General features: G+C 51.5%; 1 protein-coding gene across 5 annotated transcripts in view; it reads left to right on the top strand.

Moving 5' to 3' along the window:
- The first annotated feature begins 3495 nt into the window (after positions 1-3495).
- UBE2E1 (ubiquitin conjugating enzyme E2 E1) overlaps positions 3496-12598 on the top strand; it is a 50474-nt gene continuing 41371 nt past the window's right edge. For 2 of the 5 annotated variants that reach the window (XR_007505859.1, XR_007505858.1), the window contains exons 1-3: positions 3570-3701; positions 5876-6054; positions 8214-8264. Coding sequence is in view for 2 of the 5 variants with exons in the window: in XM_049799017.1 (XP_049654974.1) it covers positions 3525-3701; positions 5876-6054; positions 8214-8264 (407 nt within the window). In the remaining 3 variants the exon portion in view is untranslated. Of the gene's footprint in view, positions 3702-5875; positions 6055-8213; positions 8265-12598 lie in introns of all 5 variants that reach the window. The other 3 variants (XR_007505857.1, XM_049799017.1, XM_049799018.1) reach the window with 3 other exon arrangements.

Raw genomic sequence — 12598 nt, 5'->3', positions numbered from 1 at the left:
TGCTCCCCACAAAAGGCCTGAGGCAAAACTCACTGGAATTGGTGGAAATATAAGGGGCTTTGGCTCAGACCCAAACAGACCAGCCAGGAATAATGCTGAAAATTTATCTGGAGCTGAGATGGTACAAAGGGACTAATCCCAGTCACCTTCCTTTAGCAGGAGGCTCAGAGTGATTTGAATTGGCTAGCTTCTGTTGTGAATTAAGCTCAAAGCCCCAAAGGCAACTTGATTCTAGTCATCTAGCTCTGCAGCCTCCTCCAAACTTGATCCAGAGGGAAAAGTGACTAATCCTATTCAGTTGCTACACTGAGCTAGTGCCATCGATTAAAAAAGCTTGGGGCACAGGGAAAATGAATAATCTGGGTCAGTTTTCCTCTGCAAGTCCTTTGCACAACTCAGCCAAAAAAAACCACCACCCCACAAAACAACCCACACAAGTAAGGAGACAGTGAGAGGAAGCACTGATAAGAAGGAAACCTCGCCCAATAAAGTGCACAGAGAAAAGAAATAGAAGCAGATCAGTGAGGTTTTGTCAAAATTCACAAGATGGGAAGAGACTAGATTAGAGGAGCTAGTTCTCCTATTTGCTGGGAAAAGGACCATGTCGTACACTCTTTTCCAGTTCTTTGGTGTCCATGCAGGGCTGAAAGGACAATCACAGGTGGGAGCAAGGCAAGCTGCAAAAACACGTCTGGGCACAGAAGTCAGCTTCTTGGCTCCCTCTCTCTCCAGGGCCATGGGTATGGCATAGCTAGCACAGGAGAACAGCCCTTGCCTGGTCCTAGCCATGACCTAGGAAGTGAGTCATAAAATGGGAGCTGCCACTGTAACAGCCACTCAAGCGATGACATTAGTAGGTGCTTTCAGCAAGTGCATTTTTGGGTAGGCTTGTAAGTAAATAACTGCTGCTGCTGGTTATCATATTATTACTTTGAACAGGGTTACCAAGGATTGTGTGCTGCAGAAAAGGTTAGTCTACAGATAACCCCCTACCAAGGTTATTAACATAATAAAGGAAAAGGGCATGTGTGATTTTGTAACAATCTTTACCTTTTCCCTGCCCCTTATTACAGAATTGGAGGGCTTTCTTTCTTAATATCTATCAGTTGTCTCATTTGACTTTGGTGCAGGTTTCCCGTGATGACAGGAAAGGGCTGGAGGTTGGTTTGTGGTGAAAGCGAAGATTTTCTGTTTTAAAGAAGTTGTTCCATAAACAGTGAAATTTGTGAAGCTTGGTCACCTTGCTTTGTATCCTCTCATCTCCTTCATTTTTCACCTGGCCTGTGCCACTACTGCCAGCCCCATCCTCCACAGCCCCCCAGGTTAGTCTGGAGAACGCTGGCAGAGCGACTGGTTGCTGTTAAGTACATATGAGCTGAATTCTGCCCCCCTTTCGTCAATGAGGGTCATGAGATGATCAGATCACCTGCCTTTACCTAAACGCTAGTTTTCATGAAATTTATTATGTGTCTTCAAGGCTGTTGTCAATGGTGGAGATGCCAGAGCTCCACAGTTACTGGAGGGAAGGATGACCATGGCTTCCCAAGTGTCATTCCCACAGGTCAAACTAGACAGGTGGGCTGTGCTAGCAAGCTGCTTTTGGAGGACAATTCACCAAGGAAGGCCCAATACATGGCACCATAGGTAATAAAGACAAAAGAGGAGGGTTAGCAAAAAAAACCCCTCCCAAACCCCAAACCCCCACCCAAAGACCAGGAAGCGCGACACTGCGGTGGAATTTCTCCTTTTGTCAGGCTGACTCTGACGGTGTCACTGGTGTAGCTATCTAACCCACCGCACGGCTCAACCACGCAGGAGGCTGGGCAGCAAGTTTGTGGGGAGCGTAGGTAGTTTTGGGGTTGACCTAGGTGAAATGAGGTGCTGCCGAGACGTGTGCAGGAAACGGGGAAGGAGAAAGGGAGAGGATGAGGAGAGATAAGCAGCAGATGCCGAGGTCCAGGGAAACAGAGGAGGGGGTGACAAAGGGAAGGGCTGCCCCTGCCCGGGTGTGCCCTCGGGGGATGCCTCTGCCTGCGGGGTTACTGGATACAAATGGTGAAGGATCAGCGCCACCACCAGATCCTCGTGGTGAGTCACCAAAGTGTGAAGCTGCTGTCCCATGGAGGGGAGGCTCAGCATCCCCCAGGCAGTCCTGCTTACAGCTGGCCCAAACACCCCCTTCCTTCAGGTCCCGGGTGTCCCCAAAAGAAGCCACAGGCACCCATTACCCGGCCCAACCTTTCGGGCTTTGTCCCCGCTCAAGCCTGCGCCCTTGCTAAGGGACGGGGTCCCACCGGAGAGGTTCGCCGCAGGGGCCAGCTTCGCACCACCCGTCCCACCGCTGGGCGGCCAGCCGGGTCCCGCGGGAGCCCGAGGGCGGCACCCGGGCAAGGCCGCTGGCCGCGGCGGGCTCGGCAAGGCTTCCCCCGCCTGCACCCGGGCCCGCCGCCCGCCCAGCCCCTCGGGGCGCCCGGCGGCGGCGGGGCAGGCCCGCCGCGCCCCCAGCCGCCAACCACCGCCGCCGCCCGCTGGGGCCATCTTGGCGTGCGGGGCCGGGCTGCGCCCGGCCGGAGGGAGCGCGGCCCCGGGCCCCGGGCCCCGGGCCCCCGGCGCGGCGCCCGGGAGCGGGTAGCGCCTGGCAGCGTGAGCCGGCCTCGGCTGCACGCCCCCCCCCCCCCCCCCGCCCCGCAGTCGCTGTGCAGCGGAGGCGTCCAGCCCCGGGATGTCCCGTTCCGCCCCCCCCCCCCCCCCCCCAGCCCCCGGCGCGGGGCCGTGTCCCCCCTCCCGCCCCGGCGGCCTCGCTTTTGTAACTGAAGCCCCGGGAGTCCCGGGGCGTCACGTCGCAGGAGCGCTCTGTCGAGGCAGCAGCAGCCGCCTGTGCCCGCGGATCACCTCGGGGCCCTCCCGCGGGAGGAGGGGTGAAAATGCAAACTCCTGTTCGTTATCGTGATGCGCGGCGGTGACAGGCATTGTATTTTCGGCCACCGAAGGTACCGAGTAATTGGAGAGGCGATCCCTCGATAGGCTGTGGAAACTGGCGGCACCGAGCCAAATTTGCCCCGGGTGCGGGCGGTGGGAGTGCGGGTCCCTATTGTCCCTTCACGAGTGGGTCCGGCACCCCCGGGAAGAGCCGCGGCAGCCCACCGGGGCGGCCCGCGGGGGCGGCGGGCTGATCCCTGCGCCCACGCGTGGGCTGGGGGTGGCGGGTCCCTCCAGCCGAAGCACTTTTCTCCGTTGGGTGGACAGGGGGAGCGGGAGATCGACGGCAAAGATTTTGGGGAGAGGAGTAAAACGCCTCGCAAATACAATACGCTAGCAGCCCAGGCGGCTGAACGCCGCTGCGCCTTTCCCGCAGACGGGCTCCCCATCAGGGCACTCGGGAGAAAGGGAGAAAAAAAAAAAAAAAAAAAAAAAAAGGAGGAAAAAAAATCCCTAATACTTTTACCTTTGGAAAATGGAAGGGGGGGGGTTTCGTGCTGTCGCTGCCAAGCCTAGGATTTTGTTTTCTCTCCCAGCATGCGTTGATGACATCACGAAGTGCCCCTTCTTTGTGTGTCAGTGATGTCACCAAGTGCAGTGTGGGGGACAATGGAATCCTGAACTCCGGGCGAGGGCGAGTGGGAAGCGGCTGCTGCTGCTGGTTCAGGGCTGAGCCGGGGGAGGGAAGGGAGGACACAGCTGCTGCTTTGGGGCTGAAACAGGTGAGAGACGGGAAAGCTGCCGGGGGATCCCTTTTGGCTTGCGGGGGGGGGGGGCTTTGGGCTGGGCTTTTTTTTTTCCTTCTTCTTTTTCTCTTCCCCCCCCCCCCCCCCCCCCCCCATTGCTTCCCAACTGAGACAGGTGAGAAGTTGCTGCTGCTGCCGGAGGGACAAAGCAGGTGAGGCAGGGGAGAAGCTTTGGGGTTGAAACAGTTGTAGGAATAGGAGGAAAGCGAGCAGCCCCCCCCGCCGCCAAGCCTAACAGCCCCCTCTCGGCCTTAAAAAAGCAGCCCCGGGAGCTCGCCCCCTCTCCCAGCCACCTGCCTCGACCGCTTTCCCTGCGGGGCTCTCGCACGGAAGCAGACGCGGAGCCGGGGAGGGCGTTATCCCTCCCCCCTTGACACCCCCGCAGGTTACTTTCCAGAGGGTCTCCATTAAAAACTCAACGTCCCCCTTCAAGCGCCCCTTTCTTCCTTCCCCAGCACCCGCCGGAGCGGGGGGGACGGGGGGACCCTGGCTGCCGGGATCCCCCCCCCCCCCCCCCCGGCCCCGGAGCGGGGGCTCCGCCACCTGCCCACCCCCGGCCCCCGCTCCGCGCGAGGCGGCGGCGGGTGGCGCCCCGGCCCCGCCGCCCCCCAGCCCCGCTCGGCGGTGGGGGAGGCAGCCAGGGAAGCCATTGCCTGTTTAATAGTTGCTGTTGCAGCACTTCCGCTTCTCTCCCAGCGAGAGAGACACGAGTGGCCAGGCCCAGCCGCACCGAGGAGGAGCAGCCAGACACAAAGGGAGAGGTAGGGGGACGGGGCACCCCCCGCCGACCTCCCCGCCGGCCCCGGGGGCAGGGGCGAGGGGCAGGGCCGGCCGCGGCCCGGCGATGGGGCGGGAGGCAGCGGAGCCGGCGGGGCAGGGGGGGGGGGGGGGGAGTGGATCGCGCCCGGGGCTGTCAGGTACCGCTGTCCCCCCGGCCCCTCGCCGCCCGGCCCTGCGGGCCCGCGGCCGGGGGAGCTCCCCCGGGCCCCCCCCCCAGTCCCCGGCTCTCGCCCGGCGGAGGGGCGGCAGCGGGGGGGGGGGGGGGGGCGGCCCGGCTGGGGCAGGGGAGCTCCCCGGGGGCCGCTGGCCCTGGGAGGGAGGCGGCCGTGGGCCGGCCCCCCGGGCCGCTGCTGCCCCGCCGCCGCTCTTCCCGGGCCCGCGGCTGCCCCCCTGGCTTCCACCCGAACTCTGCCGGGGTGCCCTGCCCGCATCCCTCCCCCCTCCCCGCATCCCTCCCGACGGCTTCTCGCCCCTCTCGGCTGCGGACCTGCCCTCGGTAGCCCGCCGTGCTCGCCCTCCTCCCCTTTGCCCCCGAGGTGCCCGCGTGAAACCGGGCTGCCCCCCCCCCCCCGGCACCCCGCTGCCCCCCTCCCTGCCCTCGGCCTCCCCGGGCCCTCCGGTCTCACCCCTTGTAGGCCGTGGCCCTTCTTTTCCTACCGCCCCCCCCGTGTTCCCTTCCACCTTTGCTGGCATGCCCCTCAGTGCAGCGGGCCTCAGTGGGTCCCCTCCATGCACCCCACTCCCTGCTTAGCTTTTCCCCCTTGTCCCCCCTGCTCCCAAGACCCCATCCAGCAGGCAGGGGGTTATCCAGCAGGCAGGGCTTTCCCCACTGCAGGTCACAGATCCTCCTTCGGGGTCTCCCCCCTATTGCCAGTGATGCCCCACTTCCATTTTAGTGCTGGCGACTGTCAGCCCCCCAGCCCCATCCCTTCCCGCCTCCCCCACGTGCCTCCAGGGAACCCAAGGGACCGGAGCTGTTCCATTTTTATCTCCTGCACCCCTAGGCTAGATAGTGGTGGGTGGTGATGGCTCCTCTTGTGTGTGCAGTTTGGGGGAGATTAGAAGGATTTGCTTTGAGCTTCCCCGATCCTCGCAGTCGTCCTCGTTCCAGTCTCTTCTCCTGTCATTTCGCACTTGCTTTCTGAGAGGAAGCTTTGGAAGTCCCTTTCCCCCTGCTACTCTGTGTTAGTAGTGCAGGGGAGGCTGCTGCTTCTCGTGCTTCGACTGTAGGGCCTGAAGAGGAGAGGGAGACACAAGGACTCTTTAAAAGGAGCGTGACCCAAACACAGAGTGAGATCGTCAACAGCCTTTCTCTGTGTGTGTTTGTGTTCACTGTTTGTTCCCCACGCCCCATGGTGTCTCCTCTCCAGGTTGGGGTGTGTGGTGGGGGGGTCGCTATGTCGGATGACGATTCGAGGGCCAGCACCAGCTCCTCCTCATCTTCATCCTCCAACCAACAGACAGAGAAAGAGACAAGCACGCCTAAGAAGAAGGAAAGCAAAGTCAGCATGAGTAAAAACTCTAAGCTGCTATCTACCAGTGCCAAGAGGTGAGGTTGCAGTCAAGTTTTCTCACTGATTTGCTGCATCTTCTCTCCTTCCTTGTTTTATTTTGCTCCGTTCCCCCACTGCTCCCTTGCTGCTTCCATTCTTCATCTCTAGCCCTTATGCTCAACCTTTTCACAGGAAGCTGCCATTGTCTCACTTTTCTCAGCGTCTCAGTGCAGTGAGTGTCTGCCCAACTTCACTGCTCTCTGGTCTCTCTCCTGCTTCTTCCTCTCTTCCGTCCCAAATATTTTCCTGTCTTTTCTTCCTCCGGGCTGTTATTCTGTCTCAATTATTTCCACTGTCTTTGCCTTTTCCCTTATTAGCATCAGTTAGTTGTAGGGATGGTGTAGGATTGGCATGTAGGACCTTAATTCTTTCTCTGCTACTGGAAGCTGTATGGTCCTGATTAAGGCATTGCATTTCAACGTCAGTTTCCCTATCTGTAGGTTGGGATTGATCTAGAGTGGCTTTTTTCTTTCCAGGACTGCTTTGTGGATCAGTTAATGTTTGTGAAGAGTTTTGACTTTGCTTGCACTGGGGGAGTGCACCCCAGTGCAAGTGGTGTAATACAGCCCTAAACCTTTTCCACCAAATACATTTACTGTTTTTCTGTCTGCTCATCGCTTACATTGAATTTTCTGTGTATGGTTGGATGTTGACTAGAATAAGTAATACACAGCAGGTCCACTTGTGGACATCCTACTCTAAAATAGTCTTTGCTCACAGCACAGGCAGCACAGGGTTGGGTGGATTTTTGAGAATGAAATAATTTTTATTCCAGAATAATGTCTACGTGGGGGAGAGAAGCCTGCGTAGAATAGTAATTCCAGAACAGCTCTGTCGGTCAGTTTTCTTTACCTGGACAGATGCTTGGAGCCACTCAGTTAAAAAAAACTCCAAACTTATTTATTCTTATTTATTCTGTGTTTCACCTGAATTCAGCGCCATTCTGCTCCAGGAAGCTAAGCTGACAAATGGAAGTTTTCAAGCAAACTTGCAGTACTTCAGTAAGAATAATAAACCATCTCACTGAACAGCTTTGCCAGGCAGCACAGAGAGTTTGTATCTGTAGGTGTCAAAAGTGACTGGGGCTTTATGCAAAAGCCCTTTCGTTGCAACTAAGTTCTCTGTGGCTTTGTAGAATTTAGGCAGTTTGGTTATTCCAGATCTCCACTCAGCAGGTTTCCATGGCAAACTGACATAGATAGTGGCAAGCGCTGTTTACGTGTCGTGCCCTAACTATTTTAAAAGGAAGATCGTAAACTGCCTCATATGAAAAGGCTGTGGTTCTTGTGTATGACAACTGGAAGAGAGGCAGAAGATGCTGGTTGAGTTTAAAGGAGAAGGGAGACAGACTGAGTGCTGGGTGGGGAAATCTGGAGGAGAAGCCTGAGTGACAGCAATGGGACTCCAGGGAAGGGGATGATAGCTGGTTGGGAGTTCTGTGGCAAAAGCAGCGTGAGCCCAGAATAGTCTGGGCAGGGAGGAGAGGGTGTTGTCCGAACGCGGTGAAGAGAGGGAGCGTCTGGAGCCCTGAGGGAGAGGACGTGGGGATGTTGTGTGGTTCTTGAGGGTGAAGAGAGGGGAGGATTGAAGGTGGCAGGAATGCGCAGGAGCCTCGGAAATAGATATTCACCTTCCTTTAAGTGTCCTTGGGAATGGCGCAGTTATTCACTCCCTTGGGACTGGTGTTTTTTCTCAGGATGGTGATGGGAAGCTGGGGGGGAGAGAGGGGGAGCCAATTTGGCAATGACCGTTTCTCTCAATCCAGCAAGACAAAGTTCCTTTTCAGACTGCAGTTTCCTCCTAGCACTTGGTGCATCACATTTGCAGAGGTTTTTCCTCATTTACAGGCTGGTTGGCAGAGTAAAGCGGACAATCTTTTCCACTGCCCCTTTGTGGTTGGCATCTTTATGGGAGCATAGAACAGTGCACCTGTCTGGGTTCAGTGCACGGTGCCTGTCTGCTTTTCTGGCCGTCTCTGTAACAGGGTGCCTGTCCTGCTTGGTGTGTTTGGACTGGTGGGAGGCTGCAGTTGAGAGTGCCTCTCTCTTATGTACTGTTGCAAACTCACGGTGACAGTATGTCTGTAAGGCATATGTGTTAACTGCTATCCCGCACAGTGACTTACCTTTGTTCCTTCTCTCTTTTATTGCCACAGGATTCAGAAGGAATTGGCTGACATCACCTTAGATCCACCTCCCAACTGCAGGTTGGTGTCGATTCTTTACCTGAGAAGGGTGGGGGAAGGTGAGGGGCTGAAGTGTGCCTGTGTGTGACTGTCCTCAGAGGCTCTGAATAGAGCGGAGTAATGGCTGTTTAGGTGACCAGCAGTACTTTTGTGAACGCTTGGATAATATTAAATAGTTTCCAGGTGGGGGGACCTCCAGAGATGATACGTGTTTTGATATGAGCTTTCTGTTTGTTTTGGGGGGTGCTTCGTTGTTTGTTTTTGTTTTTTTTTAACAATTGCATTTCAATCTGTTATACTGCTTTGTGTGTATGTTTCTAAAACTGGCCTATAAAGAAGAGTGAAAACTTTCTCCTTGTTTTTTCTGGTTTATAAATCTTAATGCCTGACTGCACTAATCTTTTATAAATAAGAGTCCTGCCAAGGAAGCAGAGAATAGTAAAACGCTATGAGCTTTTTAGCTCAGAGTGCTGTTATGAACAGTAACTTACAGTGGAAAAGAAGCGCGAATTTGTCACTCAGTGGGTGCCCTACAGGAGCACACATGTTAGCTGATGAAATAAAAAGCAGGGATAGTCTGTTGCCCTTTATAGAGCAGCTTGTTTTTAAGTATGTTTTGGAAACTTGTACCGTTTGCTTGAAACATCTAGCAGGTTGATTTGGTTGATTGCATGGTGGCCTGAGCTTCTTTGCATTTGGAGAGAAGAGAGTAGTAGTGTAACATCTTTGGTTGTGCTTGTTCATTCAAGAGGAAAGTGGCTTTTGGTCTGGTCTGTGTTTGCTGTAGTTGCCAAAGCACAACTCTGTTCCTATCTTCTTGCTGTGGCTGAGGTTTGAGGCCTTTTGATGTTGGTGATAGCAAAAATCACAGAAAATTCTGCTTATAAATAACTATTTAAGTTGGTCTTTGTAGTATTCAGTTGCCATCCACAAATGCACACGAACCTTTTTATTGAAGCTTTTTATTGCTGGTAGTCTGCAGGGAGGCATTAGCAAAAGAGTTAGCCTGACAGGTCCAGAACAACTTTTTTGGTACCTGTCCCAAGGATCATAATTAATTAAAGGAGGGATGGGATGAGGCATGTGAGTAGAGGTCTAGGCTGATACTACGATTTTTGAGCTATTTGGATGATAACTGATGAGCTCTGAAATCTTTAGCTGTGACGATATTTTTTTAGCGGCAATAACAACTACCTGAATATTACAAGAGCTTCCAGCTCTTGGGCTGGAGTTGTCTGGCCTGTCTGCGTCCTGGCTCTGTGTCAGGATGAAGTCCACATGTTTTCCCCTCCTCCTTCCACCATAACCTGATTTTCGTGGGAAAGAAACACAGAAACACAGCTCAGCATGACACTGTGACTTGCTCTCTACATAACTGAGTCTGGGTGATCAAGGTGCTGGTACTGCAGTCTGAAGTTTGCAAATCTATCCAAAAGTAGTGATAGTATACAAGTATGTCAGATTGCAGGTTTCATCGGAAGGTTTGTGTAAATAATAGCAGAGCCCTAATTTGTCCTTGTTTCAATTGGCATCATTCACAGGTACAGACGAGCTAGCAGAGTACCTGTCAAAATAGAATACGCTTTTGTTTTTTCTCTTTTGAATTACATAGACCACTGAGGATAATGCACTTCAAGACCCACATAGTAAATTTGTGCTGTTTCAGCTTTTATAAATATTTCTAATGGTAAAAATGAGTTCATAGTACAAATAGTGATGATTAATCTTTCCCCGTAATGCAATTACAGGTATTCTGCATTCCTTCTGACCTTCAAATGAATGACAGTGAAGGCTGGCAACGCTTGCAAATAATACATGAAACTGTTGTAATTGTTACTGTCTCTTAATATGTTGATAGGTAGGAAAATGTGAATGGAGGGGTTTATGTGTGTGTGTGACCAAAGTTTTGGTATTGCTCATCTTGGGGTGAAGTCATCCTACTTCAGTAAAGATAGTGCTGAGAGTGAAGGAGAGCAGCTCTCCTTATGGCTAACGAGGTTCCAATTGCACAGTCAAACACTGGGAGTTTGCTTCTGTAGCAGCTGGTTTGTAAAAGGATAGGCAGGTGCCAATTGCCACAACAGTGAGATGAGTTTCAGCTATTGCAGTTACGGAGAAAGTTCACCTCTTGTGGAAAAAGAAATAGCAATAGTCAATTTGTGAGTGTGAGGAGATTAAGCAAGTGAGAGACTCTGGTTGCTGCGTGATGTTTAAGGTTGCCAAAATTTGTTCTGGGGAAGCCTGCTGACACTGTCACTCCTTCCCCCCCCCCCCCTTTTTTTTTTTCCTTCATATGAACATTATTAGCATGCTGAGAGGGAGTTATTAAATACATAGTTCCAGAACTTTGTTTCAGTTTCCTGCCTTCATGACTTTGCCTGTCCTTACCTTTCCTCTGACCTCCAGCCCCTCATCTCTCTGCTGCCTTTGTGCCTCTACAGACTTTTTTTCAGGTGTCACTGAAGGGGAGAGCAGGGCAGTCCTCTCCTTTTAGGCATCTTTCTCTCTCCTGGAAGACTAATCTCAAAACTTACATATTCAGGGAGCTGTATATGATACCAGGTACTACCTATTCTGCTGTCAACTTTAGGGGTGGCAAAGTCTCAGAAGTCACATTTGAAAATGTGCATCCAAAAGTGTATCCTGTGTTATGTTGGAAATGTATTCCTTTTTTCTACTGAACATTTGTTCTTACACCCCTCACCACCATCTTTGTATTTTCCCCTGTTCTGTGCTGTGCCTGGTGTTTGATAGCAGTTCATTATTGGCCATGCTTTAATTTTTGGCCTCGTTGCAAAGTGCTATTCTTCTTCCAGTCTTATTGTAGTAATGGGAGTTCAAGATATTTAACACATCCCAGAGCAGCTTTGCATATTGAAAGAAAAAGCTTTAGGTTGTAAATGATTTTTAGTAAGAACCATTTTATTTTTCTTCTTATAAAACACCACATATAAGATGCAATTACAAATAATGAAAACCACTTGATATTTAAAAAAAAAAAGCTTAAAAACAAATGAGTTTCATTTTTATTTCTGTAGCTTGCAGTGACCGTATTTTCATGTGTGTAACCCACAGATCGTCTGTTTAAAAAAAAAACAAACAAAAAAACCCAAAACCCAACAACAAACAAAAAAACCCGAAACCCCAAGCACACTCAACACCCAGTGATTGAGCAGCTGTGTGGGTTTTACACATATGTGGGTAATATGAGGGGAACTTTATCCCAGAACTTCCTCTCCCCTCAGTAGTTTCCTTGTTTCTGGTTTTCCATAGCTTCCCTGTGTCCCCCAAATGCTTACCTGTGCTCGTCTCTTGTTGGCTGCTTCATCATCTCTTGTAGTTCCTTTGCCCCTCATGTCTCCCTCCCCAGGCTGTGATTTTGCTTTTATGCAGGCTAGTAAAAGTTACTTGTACAGAGGTGCAGAATATGTGCATGGAAATGCAATCTATGTTTGGCCTGCATTCAAAAAATAGATTTTTGGACTTGAAGATATTTTCTAAAAAGATATATTTAATTCATGTCACAAATTTGTGGGTCCCTGATGGAGGCAATGCTGTCCTCATAAGTGTCCTAGTGTAGCGTATGTGTAAAGTTCGGCTACTTCTGAATGGTTCTCACTCCTCTTCATCGCTTTTGGTAGGCTGTCCCTCTAGAGGTCTTCAATTTCTGTTGTCCGCAAGATGATGTGACTTCTGATATTAATACTGAGTTATGAAAGTTAAATGTGGCTTTCAAGTTCAAAAGGTGGTTAGTGGTTAGTATGAATTGGAGAATAACTGGTTGGACCTAAAGTGTTTTAAATCTTTTAAGAGAGTACCTGGTGATTTCTTCTACTTTGTATTATATCAGAAAGTTACAACTCTTGTTTTAGAACTCAAAGGAGGTACCTAGAGACTCTGGACTTGTGGTGTTATGTCTTTGCTTTGGGTGATGGAAGTCTGTGTCCATGACTGTCTGCACATGTCAAAACAGAGTTCCATCTTGCTACGTAGGCAGAACCTGATCTTTGTTTGTAGATAACACTTGTGAGTATTGTGCCAAAACTTACTTTCTCTCATTATGATGAAGTTGCCAAAGCTTTAACAGAAGTTAATTGAAGCTTTACATACTGTTTATTCTCTTTGTGTCATTTATTTGACCTCTGTATCTAAGCATCTCCTGATAGTAAATCTGCTTATTGCTGTGAGGTTATGAAATAAATGATTTTCCCCATTTTAGGGATGGGGAGTTGCAGCACACAAAAACCAAGTGACTTGTCCAAGGTCACACAGGAAGTCTGTGGCAAAGTGGAGAAATGAATGTAAATCTCCTTTGTTTCAGGTTAACTTGCAGCTGAGCTATTCTGCTGGAACTG

This window comes from Accipiter gentilis, chromosome 4 (genome assembly GCF_929443795.1).
Source record: "Accipiter gentilis chromosome 4, bAccGen1.1, whole genome shotgun sequence".
Lineage (NCBI taxonomy): Eukaryota > Metazoa > Chordata > Aves > Accipitriformes > Accipitridae > Astur > Astur gentilis.
Note: the sequence above shows the minus strand (reverse complement) of the source record. Positions and strands in the feature narration are given on the sequence as shown.